The sequence below is a fragment of the Lepidochelys olivacea genome (genome assembly GCF_965140295.1).
Source record: "Lepidochelys olivacea isolate rLepOli2 genome assembly, chromosome: 14".
NCBI classification, from domain to species: Eukaryota; Metazoa; Chordata; order Testudines; family Cheloniidae; genus Lepidochelys; species Lepidochelys olivacea.
The window spans coordinates 16,209,200-16,221,915 of NC_140424.1; the positions used below are offsets into that span (position 1 = coordinate 16,209,200).

At 47.1% G+C, this 12,716-nt stretch overlaps 1 protein-coding gene across 1 annotated transcript; it reads right to left on the minus strand.

Annotated features, from left to right (window-relative positions):
• Window positions 1-338: 338 nt before the first annotated feature.
• FOXJ1 (forkhead box J1) lies at window positions 339-10,568 on the minus strand. Its single transcript, XM_084646790.1, has 3 exons — window positions 10,419-10,568; window positions 8,587-9,174; window positions 339-4,379 (listed from the first exon to the last, which is right to left on the minus strand). Exons 2-3 carry the CDS (start codon window positions 9,118-9,120, stop codon window positions 3,564-3,566), a joined length of 1,350 nt encoding a protein of 449 aa, XP_084502916.1. The 5' UTR covers window positions 9,121-9,174; window positions 10,419-10,568; the 3' UTR covers window positions 339-3,563.
• Between the last annotated feature and the right edge of the window lie 2,148 nt (window positions 10,569-12,716).

Genomic DNA, 12,716 nt, shown 5'->3' on the forward strand with positions numbered 1-12,716 from the left:
AAATCTTATGCCTCCATGAAAAGAGAAGAAAAATGATCCAGCGGTTAGGGCACTCTCTGGACTTGGGAAACCAGAGTTGAAGTCCCTACTCGACCACAGACATTCGGTCTTACCTTGGGCAAGTTACTTAGCCTCTCTATGCCACCATTCCCCATCTATACAATGAAGACAACCACTGACCAACCTTACAGGAGTGCTGTGAGGGTAAATGCATTAAAAATATTGTGAGGGGTTCGGCTGCCATGGTAAATGGGGGCCATATAAGTAGTGGACAGAAAGAGACTCAAGGTCAGTGCTTTAGGGAAACAAGGAGGCAAAACCAGTTTTTCATTGGACATGTTTTTTAATTGTAAATAGCTTTCCATGAAAAAGGTTAAATTGCACACTTATCTTTGCAGTTCTTCCAGCATCTGTATGAAACAGGCCCCGAAACAGGAGAAAGAAACAAAAAAAAATGAAGCATTACAAAAAAGAAACAAAACACTGGACTAGGCCCAGTCTGATCACCAGTAGCCTTGGAATGGAGATGGAAGCCATGCAGCTATGTCTCACTGGGTGGAAATGCAGCCAGCTCTCGAAACAGTGCAGGCTGGTGGAGGACACCCCCATTAGTTTTTGCTGAGGTTTTTTGGAGGTTGTTCACTGAGTATGTGAGATGGTTAAAATTCCAACCCTACTTCCTCATTTTATGGAGGACTAGTGGGACCAACCCTCTGGAGCCATTTGGCAGTCATTGCAGCTTGTATCTTTTGATTGTCCGCCAGACCCAGGGGAGCATTGTCTAAACCATGGACCCTAAGGTTACATCTACACTGCAAGAAAAATCTCATGCCAATGAGTCTCAGAGCCCAGGTTAATCGACTTGGGCTTGCAGGGCTCTTGCTGTGGGGCTAAAAATTGCAGTGTGGATGTTCAGGCTTGGGCTGGAGCCCAGGCTCTGAGCCCCATCCGCCCCATGGGGTTTCAGAGTCTGGGCTCCTGCTGCAATATTTAGCCCCACAACCTGAGCCCAAGCCAGTGGACCTGGGCCAGCCACGGTTGTGCCACAGGTCTCTTATTGAAGTGTAGACACATCCTAAGAGTTCCACCCCACTCCAGCAGCCACCTGTATGGAGATCAATGGGTGAACATCCTCTGCTGCGGTAAGCGTGAGTCGCTCCATTGACCTCAATGGAGCTAGGCCGATTTGCACCAGCTGAGGATCTAGCCCTATGTACCTGAAAACCCATATGCAATGCATTGCATTTCCGACCTCTGTGACCTTGAATGCAAGTTAATTCATTAGTTAATACAAGGGTTGTCTTTTCCAGCATTAAATCAGGCTGTTTTTTTAAAACGACAACTAGACTCCAGCTAAGTTAGTTTGCTCACATCAAGGTTCCTAAATCTTACTATAGTTTCTAAACAAACAAACAAAAAAAAGTTTATAGTTTTATGTTTTTCAACAAGTCTAACACACTCCAAAGTAACTTCTTCTTTCTGCGAACTAGCAGCTACGTTACATTAACTATATTTGCCTGTACCAACAGAGAGGCTTAGAATCTGATTCTCTAGAGCTTGAATTCAAGTTTGAGCAAGATTTTTTATTTTTAACTACCATAATATTTCTTTGCTGCCTATGCATATTTCACAGACACCTGTCCACACTCCCATTAGCAAACCAATTAGGGGGTAGATCTTCGACAGGTAAATCAGCGTAGCTCTGTTGAAGTCAGTAGAGCTACGGCAATTTTCACCAGCTGAGGCTCTGGTCCCAAGTTGTTAAGTCTCGAGAAAGGAGTCAGGTACTTTGCTTCTCCTTGCTCTGCCTTTCCAGGCACTGAAAAACACCAGGATATTTTCTACCTGCTTTGGAGAAACCTTTAGCCTGCCGGCATCCCCTTCACACCTTTAAGAGGCAGTATGGTCACAGGACTGGGAGCGAGGCTGTGCTGTTAGGCCTTGGGCAAATCAGTTAATTGATCCCTGCCTTGTCACCCCCATCTGTAAAAGGGGGTAATAATACTTACCTTGCAGGGGTGCTGTGAGAATTAGCTGGTTAACCTTTGTGCAGCGGGTTGGAGATGGTAAGTGCTCATACTGATTATTGCTTTAGGAGACGAGCAGAGTAAAGGGGACACATTCGGTAAGGCAGAGTAGGGATTCTAAACTCTGCTTTTGTTCATAACTAATGTTTGTTGCATACAGTCTTTGGCCTCTTACTCCCTGACCGAGCCCCGGATCCAGATTTCATTTTTCATTAGTCCCATACAAGAACATTCGTTTAAATAAAATACAAAATCACCAAGAGCTGGGGAGCATCCCCCTGCATGGGAAACCCCAACATAACAATTCCAAAAGAAAGCAATGTTTGATCACAGCTGTCTCACTGAGGGAGAAGGCTTGGTCCTTAATCACCCATCACTTGATTTGTCTCCTGGATCATCACAAAGGCTGTTCAGAGCCTGACATACAGGCTGATGAAGGGGATGCTTTCGGTTCACAGTTTCTGATCAGAAAATAGTACATTGTTTTGTCAATCATTCAGAAATGTAGCAGGTTCACAGTGACACCATTCTAGGCCTTACAGCAAATACAATCGCTCGTGACTTGAGGCAAGGAGTTCAAGATACAAAAATAAGTAAGAGCACAATCTGGAGAAAGTCAAGTCTCTTCTCCTTCTCTCCTGTCTTGATCCTTTTCTTGATCCTTAAAGAAATTCATTGCTTCTGATGTAGGAATTTTCCTTTGCATATTTTGTTACAATAAACATCTGACACGCTTCATTTTTAATTTGCAGAAAAATTAACATTAGTCTTTATACAGCACAGAAAAAACCCCGTTTCCACTGCCATCCCATCAAAAAGGTACTCTACTGATTGTGCTAAAAATATAAGTTTCTTTGAATAGATATATATTTATATATAATAGACTATACAAAAACATCTGAAGAGGGCGACTTGCTGATTTGCATCTGATTTTACAGATCTCGTCTTCTTCCCTAGCCCCAATTCTGGAGGAAGGTTGAATTTATAGAACCCAGAAGGAACTTTTATTTACCTGCTACTTAATTATCTCATGTTATATCTGGGAATATCCCTGGACAGAGAAAAAAAAAAAAGAGAGAGAGAGAGAGTCAAATGGAGAAGAAGGAGAAGGAAATTGCACATGGTCTACAATGTCCAAAGTCATCAGGAAATCTCAGCTCTTGCATGTAACTCAGCAACTGTTCTCCTTTGTCCTAGAGGGAACATATGTTCCTTCCATTTCCACAAAACATAGGATAATCTACATTTCTTTAAAAAAACAGAGTCCCAAAATAAGTAATTATTTCTTCTCTTAGGGAAACCCAAGAGGCAGAAACTTCTCCTGATGTGTCGCTAACAGATATATCCAGCCAAATCTTCTGAGTTTCTTTTGGAGTTTCTGTGAATAACCATACTTTGCAGCTGATAAAAGTCAACGTGGATGTCCCTGTTTTTAGAGATCTTGTCCCTTGTAATCTCCAGCAGCAATGGGAGTATCTTGCTAATAGATAAAGTCTACCTGGGTTTAACTTGATCCTTCTAACCGGCAGCGGCCTCTTATAAAAAAGATCCCATACTGCTCCAGTCACTCATGTCTGTTGGCAAAGAAGAGTCGTTGAGTTCAAACAACTGGTCCATGTTGACCGAATTTGAGAGATAATCGTTTCTCTCTTCATCCCAGGGATGCTGAAGGAAAGAAGTGGCCATGAAGGTTTCATCAAAGTCTAAGTTGTTCTGGTTGGATTCTGTTAGGACCTGATCCTGCCCAACTGGGCACCATTCCTGTGGACAGTCAATGTGTCTTCCATGCACTGTCAAGTCCACATCTCTGGTTATTGGGCTAATTGGAGGTGTGAGCTCCAGATCCTCGAAAGTGGAGAAGTCACCATTCAAGGTGGTATCAAAGATAGCTTCCCAGTCAAAGTCACCTTTCAATGAGCCAAGCTCTGTCTGTTCTTCCTGGGTGAGCAAGGGGGAGCTAGAGAGGCGAGCTGTCTTGTGCATCCGTTTGGGCAATGGCTGCTTACGTTTGTGGCCCATTTTCCCATCTGCTGGGTTCCAATTCTGATCACTCGTGACTTCCTCAAACTCTTTGAGCAGCTGCTGTGACTCCATGTTGACATTCAAGACACTGTCATTGGACCAAGAAGATGCTGCCTGGTTGGCAGCAGTCCCGGCTTCTTGTTGGACTCTGCTGGTGAAGGCCGGGTGGATCTGCACAGGGGGCATCCTGCGTTTCTTGAAGGCTCCATTCATGAGCCTGTCTGCGTACTGAGGGTCGATCTTCCAGAACCCACCTTTCCCCGGCTCGTCCTTCTCTCGCGGCACCTTGATGAAGCACTTGTTCAAGGATAGGTTGTGGCGGATGGAATTCTAAACCCAAAAGAAAACAGCGAGGTTGGACATGTGCAACTTTGTAAATGATCCATTACAAAACATAAACCCCTCCAGTGGGGTGAAGATACATAGGACCATCAGGGAGCTTCTAACAATCAGAAAACAGAGATGGCTGCAACAGGAAAACACATCCCAGGCCAAATCCTGAGTTGTGTGGCAGAGCAGAAACCTCCTTGGCCAGCCATATAAGTATCAAAGTGGAGGCAGCCACCTCCATTCCAAACCGATCCAAAATAGCCAGAGCCAAGGGGCCTGATCCAGAGCCCACTGAATTCAACAGGAGTCTTTTCACTTGAATTTGGATCATTCCCATGGAAAGGTGGGATGGGGTGTGTGCTGCGCCAGTGTTAGCAACAGTGAGAAATGATTTGGCAAAATTAGCCAAGTGTAGATACCCTTCTACCTCTGTTGTCATCACGGCACCTAGATCCCACCTAGGCATGTGTGCTCCCTTCTTCAGAAATGCCTTCAATGCACAGGCCCACGGGCTGGTTATTCCTACTCTGACTAGGAACCGATTGCACATGGGGCTGGCCTTGGCCACGGACACCCATTTACATTGGATTTGCACCCCCCATTAATTGCTCCCATTTCGAGCACCATTGCTGAATTTGTCCGTAAGGCTTAGGAAAGCTTGGTATGAAATCACTGTCTGTATCTTCCTAAACACAAACCAAAACAGCTGCAAAAAAGGAAAAAGAAAAGGAACTTTCTGCTTCCCGTCGAGCTGCTCTGAAAAACATGAATGTCGAGAGTGATGTGCATAATCAGAAAGGAAACTCAGTTATTGGGTAAATAACGCTGTGTTACACTATACAAAGCCAAGAGGGTGTAAAGAGATTGGATATGGTGAAGGGCTTTTTTTTTTTTTAATGTTGCCTGGATATCTTTATGCTTATTCATCCATAATCCGTATTGCCGGATAGCAAAAACAAAGCTTGAATGCCTGGAGCCCTTACAAAAAAAAAAAAAAGAAAGAAAACTACAGAAAACCAACACCCCTCCTCCAGGCTGAAACTCCCTGGGCAAGTTGGCTCCTCTCCAAAGCATGCAGCTCCCACAGGAATCTATCCATCTCCCCCAGCATATGGGTGGCATGACCTTTTGAGTCTGTCTCCACTTACAGAAATTGGGGTAGAGGGATGAGAACACAGCTACGGTGGGAGAATAGGAAAGAAAGGGGGGGGGAAATCCAGCAAACATTCCAGACTCCAGGGATTCAGAATTTACTGTTTAATGAAATTTTACAAAGGTCAGAGAATTCCAAGCCAAATCCTCCACCCCCACCCCCAAATTTCACTTAGCCTGGCTTGCCTGCAGTTGATTATTACCCAGCCAGTTTGCATATTTATCATTCCTCCCTACAACAAGCAATCTAACCACCTGCATCTTTGCAGAGAGGGATTGAGAACTTTTTTTTTTATAAACGCATTTAATTGAAAATATGGTAACTATCCAGAATTCAGAGGAGAAGTCAAAATATTACCTACCACTTGCCTCCTACTTGCCTGCTCTTGTGTATTCCCCAGTGCCCAAGAACATTGACATGCTAATTCTAGGTGATGTAAACTGACAAGAACTCTCATCTGTGGCGGTTCTTTATCTAGGTGAGTTTCCCTCAATCGCTGGCACTCACAGCCTTTGTGCCTGTTCTCTGCCAGCACTCATACCATGAGTGTGACCCTGCTGGCTCCAGTGGAACTGCTCCCAATTTACAGAATAAGTGAACCAGTTACTGCTGCCCCCTCCAATTTCGCAGTGCATGTGCCAACCTGGTATGGAGATTGGGGAGCTATCACAAGCATAAGGTGGGGGTTGGAGATGCCCAGGATTCACCTGGGTTTAGAGCGGGTGAGGTTGAAGGGGAGACAGTGGGCACTAGTTGATCTAGTCATGGTTCCATGGCTGCTGCCAGGCTGAGCTAGCCTCCACCTGGGTGCAACTCCTTGTTTTGTCAGACTGATTTTGTTTAAACCCAGAACAATTTTGGAGTCATGTCCTGAGCAGGGCAGGTCTGGTCTCCTTGTTCTCAAAGTTCTTAAAAGGATGGTAGACAGCCGGAAGGAGCTGGCACGTTAACGAGGTAAGCAGGCATCTGAACCGTGGAAACTGGATTTTGCAGCCATTTCATCTGTGGCTGGCCAGTGCCCACTGCCATGGGAACCCGTGTTTGATGGACCTGATTCACCCCTGTGCTGCTGCAGAGCTTGACCCTCTCCTATCCTGGGGTTGCCAGGGCCGGCTCAGTCTCTAGCGTAGGTGAGACTCAATTGGCACCCTGCCTGCCATGGCCAATATGGCCCATGCAGCAGCCTGGGATTAACCAGGGGTGGGAACACCCTGGCCACGCCTCCTCCTACCCATGACGCATCGTTGGAACACCTCCTGTGCCAGGAGTTCCAGGGAGGGGAGAGCATGGAGGAAGGTCCTTGTGTTGAATACGTTCCCTAGGGGGCCTAAGGTGGTTTTGTGACCAGAGATGAACCTGGTCCAGTGATTACCCCCACCAGCTTGGGGAACATCTTCAGGTTAACTCCCAGGCTGCAGCCAGTTTAGGGTTCAGTCTTGAAAGGAGCGCAGGGTGTTACTTAGCATTATCTTTGTTATGATGATCTCCAGCAATCTAGGGAAGTTGTTCGTCCTTTGAACAGAAGGCAAAGGAAGCTGGCCCTGGACACGTTTTTCCATTGGCAGAAGAAAGGCAAGACAAAGGAACACTGAGGCTCAGGGCTCTCATCACAATGATGAAATTTTCCCTCTCACTCCACAAGCCCCTGTAGGGTACACGGCTCTGTACTGAAAGGGGGCACAGCTTTCCATTGTACTATACATTGGAAAGGAACAGTGTTTGCTGATCTAAACACTGCTGATCAGGGATTTTTTACATTAAGGTATTAACCCTTCCCCTAGATCTTTTCCTTTGTGGCTGTAGAAATTGCTGGCTCAGAGATCTGATGAATTCACTAATCCACCAGGGGACTGAAGAAATGAGTCCTCAGTTTTAGGGCTGCCAGCTCCTATGTCTGAAGAGAACAAGGAGGTGGTGCTCAGGGATGGAGATGCCTCCCAACGGGAGCGCCGGCAAGCAGGACTAGATGACCTCCTGAGGTCCCTTCCAACCCTAACCTTCTACGATTTCCAGCAGGGAGAAGTTTCAACTGCTTACTGCAGAATTTGTACCTTTCAGTATCATCAAAATGGCAGTGGCCTATTGCAGGATAATGGCCATCTCACTGTAGCCAATAGCTCGCCTGGTCAAAGCCACCCTTCAAGGCACTGTTGGGTTTCTAATCTCTGGAATAGGGGAGCCTCCCGTGGGTCTCTGATCCTGATACAGAAGTTAAACACATCAGATACAATCTCCCTTCCCCTCTCCCTTCAGCTCATTCTCCCTGTTTTTCCATCCTCTCTTTGTCATTGTTCCCCAGACTCATCCCCTCTCCTCCACTGTCTTTTTCTTTCCCCCGTCCCTCTTCTCCTTTCTGTGCTCTCCGAGCCAAATTCTCTTCTCCATTACACTGGTGCAGCACCACTGAATTGTGCTGATGTAACAGAGGAGAATTTGTCCTTTTGTCGCCAATCTCAGCCTCTGTCCAGCACTGGAGGAGTGATAGATAATCGCTAACTTTGACAAGGGTAAATTCCTGTTTATACTGGGCTATGGTCCCGTTTACAGCAGCTTCTGTGTGCTAGAGAATGTTCACTCAAGGCAAAAGACCTGGGCAGGAAACACACCAAAAGTCATTAATTGGATCCTGAAGAAAAGAAAAGAAAAGAAAAGAAAAGAAAAGAACTGCTGCCATGAGTGCCACCATTAGAAGGTCTGCTGCCAATGTTAATATATCAACAGAAAGACTCCCACTTCTGCAGAACCATTTAGAATTGGCAGCACAGCTCCTGATGCTCCTGTAAACACATGCAATGGATGCTAGACGCACAATGTTGGAACACTGTGTCCATTGCTCCTTCTTGTACTGCTCTGGGCCAATTTGGAGCAGGACCATCAGCAGCTCTTGAGGAATACCTGACTTCATCTATTTCCCCAAGTTCTTCTACTGGCACCATTACTGCAGTGTCTGATCAGCTAGGGCAAGTCCGCCCCAACCCAACCAGCATACTGCACATGCCTATCTTTAGGGACAGATGCAGAGAGGGAGGAACGGTGGCTCTTTGGGATCCCTACCTGCCAGGTGGGGTCAGCGTGTCTGAAGTAGCAGAAGTTGTCTGTAATCCATTTGTAGATGGCCGAAAGGGTGATTTTGGTTTTCTTGCTGGCTTCCATGGCCATGCAGATGAGCGTCGCATAGGAGTAAGGGGGCTTCACATGGGGGTTGGTCTTGTAATCTATGTCTTCCAAGGGCTGGGCCTGCATGCCCATCCCCAGGTGAGTAGTCCTGGAGGTTGAAGATGATATGGGCTTGCCGGGGGTGTGGGGCATCCCAATGCAAGCTGGGTCAGCAGCCAAGGGGGAGCAAGGAGCAGCAGAGCCAGGGATCTTATGGTAGCCGTGAGGGTCCGAGCTGCTGGGAGAAGAGGAAGACTTGCCCACGTTGGCATTGATGATGGAAAACTCTTGCAGCCACTGTAGGCTGGTCAGACTGTCGTCCAGGTTCGCAGAGTCCCCCATGCTGTTTTCCTGCCCTCTTTCTTCCTCTGACTGCAGGTTCAGCCAGCTGTCAGCCATGTCTGGGGAGGCCAGAATGGGCAGGTCCAACATTCAGGAGGTGTGGGGTGAACGAAGGTGGGGGGAGGAAGGGGGAAAGGGACGATCCTGCAAGAACAACATGAAGAGATTCAAGATCCCTGACAAACAGGCAACTCACAATAGTCAACAGGTTTCAGAGTAACAGCCGTGTTAGTCTGTATTCGCAAAAAGAAAAGGAGTACTTGTGGGTTTTCAACCTAATGCTCACAAAGACCCTGGCTCCGTTTATGCCTGGTGTGCCTCTGCAGATGACATCGAAGTCACACCAGGGATGGCTGAGTCTCCCTTCTCCATCCAGCCTCCCACACAAGGCAGATGGAGTTCACTTGTGCCATTTACAGCAGCTATCTTCTGAATCACCAGAATCCAAGCAGCTCTGATGCTATTGACACTGTATTCGAATTACCATGGGAGCATTACACCAAACCAGAGACTTGTACCTCCTTCTGGGTGCTAACACTTTTCTTGGTGGACTTTAATTCCATGGGCGACAAACCAAAATAATAGCCTCCTGCATTTGTCAAAGTGTATTTGAGTATTTCTTAGATTACTAACTTCCATTTCCTTGTTGCATTTCATTTTTCTCTTTATGCAGGGTCCTGCCATCTTTGAAAAACAACAGGTGTATAAAGATATTTATAGCAACCCAGGGGATTTAGAGGTATAGCATCTATTAATTTTAATGGAAGATGCATCTAAATCCCTTTGACTGCTTTGGCAACCATAACTGTGTATTTCTTCCAAAGAGAAATGCAGTCACGATTAGAATACAAATGTTATTTCAGGCCAAAGAGGTGTGTAGCATCTCCTCTGTGCCAAGCTAACAGCCAGACGTAATTGTAAATTCTGCTGGTGTCTTATTTGGATAATGTAGCTGTTAAATAGCTCAGATAAAATGCTGGAGATTCTAAATTAACAAACAAATGTAACAATCCAGGAACTCCCAGCAAGTGAAGGTTTGCAACAGAGGTCACCCTCTCTTTAAACACACAAAAAGGTGCAAAACTAAACAAAAATATGAGGTGTTACTGCACCAAACCATTAAAATTGTAGAATACTGTTGTGCATTGTGAAAAAAGGAATGTTCTGTCTAAATACACCTGCAAGTAAAAAACCCCGCAAAACTATGGCATAGTTACCCATTAACTTTCAAATAAATGCTCTTACTTACGGCCTTGATTAGCGTAGCCGGTATGACACCTTCAGCAGCAGAAAAAATATCTGCACTTTCCAATGTTCTGGGCTGCAGAAATAAAGCTAAATGCATTTGCCACAAAACCGAACTCACTCAATATTTCTGGGGTCCTTACCTGATCCTTATCAAAGTCCCACGGCTCCCAAAGTTCACAGCTCAGCAGGAATGTTCTGGAAAAAAGGGAATTTCTACTTTTCCCCCCTTGGATAAATTATTACCCAAAGCTCTGCCAGTGCTCCTTTATTGCAGAGCTGCAGTGATTTGTAAGCAGCAGAATGACTGTCATTAAGTAGCTGCTCAAAAAGGCTTCGCTGGATGCTATGGAGACACTCCGCCCCTATAAACAGCTTCCATCCTTGTCATTGGCCCACTGATCTCCATGGAGAGCGCAGTCACTTGCCAGTTTCATCTGCAATTCGGCCAGCCGTTTGGACAAACTTTTTCTTTTCTTCTTCCCCCTCTTTCCTCTCCCCCTTTCCCTAGGGAGTTGTTGTTCGCAGACCTGAATGTTTCACATCTGGAGGCGAGGAATGAACACCCATCTAAATCCCCAGCTAAGACTGGGCCCGGTTTGTTTTCTAAAGGGATGGAGCTGGTATGTGGGGGTCGCCGTCCACTGATTTAGGTGTGGTAGCCGCAAAAGAGGGGCCAGGTGGGATTACTGCTCTGAGTTTCCTTAGGACAAATTAAAGTCCAGTTGAAATAGCTCACAGGTGCCTATTATTCATTGGGAGGCTAAAGAAACAGCTGCCAAAACCTCCCCAACTTGACAACCAGAATGATCGATGCCCTGAAAAGAAGGGGATGGTTTAAACCCTCGACTCTCTGTTCGCTTGGGACAAATTTCGGGATCCTCTCTGCCCAGTTAAACTCCATTTACCAGCCTCTTCTTGCTGCCAGGGAAGAGGGCTCCTTTCCAATTGCCTACCCTCTCTGCTGCTGGGAGAGGATGAGGAGCCAGGGGGAGCATCCCTGCGCAGGGGTCCCTGCTGTTCCCGGGGCTCTCTCCTGGCTGTAGGAGGAATTAAGAGCAAGCCTTTCATGCTGCTGCTAAGCATTTGGAGGCCCAGTTCACCCCTGCGGCAGCCCGGTTGCAGTCAGTGGAGTTGGCATCTGGGAGGAAACGGGCCCCTTTTCCACTTACCTGCCTGGGCTCTATGAAGCTGTGACCTCTGTGTGTAACCTGAAGTCATTAGCTCAGGGGGAAAGCTGAAGGGGAGCGAGGGGCTGACAGACCCCTCAGTCAAAGGGACTGCTGGGTTCTTCGGTGCTTTAATTAAGACGGTTACAGTCACATTCCTCTATAATGACTCCCTGCCCCCACAAGCCAGTTATTCTAAGAGTCCTTAATGAAAAATAACTCCCGCTCAAGAGAGGAAAGCATAGTTCCCTCCACAGCACATTCCCCTGGTACAGCCAAGATGGGTCAGTAGGAGATGCCTCCCTGAGGAGGAAAAGTGCCCCGAAGCCCAGCACTGCCCCAGGTTAGCGGGAGCTCTGAGGTGGAGTTTAGCATGCAAGGGTTGTTCGCTCTCAGCTCTGTGTCTGGGCCCAGCCTCCAATGGGATAGCAATATGGCCACACACTCCTGGCAGCCCAAATCCCTGTTAAGCAGTCATCTCAGCGCTGCAACTGGACCGCACCATGGGGGAAGCGAAAGGGGTAAACAAAACTCCCCTCCGGCCCAGCCCAGTGAAGGACTGGAAGGGGAGGGAAGAGCTGAGACTGCGTAGCCCTGGTTTTCCTTCAGCTCCTGAGCTGTGTCAAGGAAGTTTACTGAATCACTGCAGAGATGCCGGCCGGTCAGTGCTGATATTTGCCGGCCACCCCTTGCCACGTGATAGTGATCAGCAGCTTTTGCTCTCTTCCTGAAACCGGAAAACCACCACCCCAATACTGTACCACTGGAGTTTGCATAGCGACTTCCATGCAACAGCATCGTACAATGCGTCCTCGCCAGCTATGTGCCACGGAGTCACACCAGGGATGGGTTGGGCCCAACACATACAGATGTGACGGCTCCTATCTTGGCTGACGCACAGAGAGCCTGCAGAGCTAAAAGCACGTGCTGCTGCTCTGCTGGGGCTGTAACTGCCTCACACCATCTGCAGGTCTGGCACAGGGGGGTCTTGACCCACCCTGCCCATTGCGTTACACAAGCCCACTGGGCAGGTTGCAAAATACCAGGCAGACAGTTGGGGGTTTGCCCCAGGACACCTAGGGTGCTGCCCCAGTGTGAAAAATAAAGCAGGAAAATCAGGGTAACGTAAATTTACTTTCATCCTTTGATTCTCCAAATAAAGTATTCCTGTGGGATAACAGCTCTGGTGCCCCAAGCCTCCAAAGCAGCCCATGAACAACCCGGGAGCAGCAGCTAAGGGTGTGTCTTCACTACTGACTTTTGAAAGAGCAC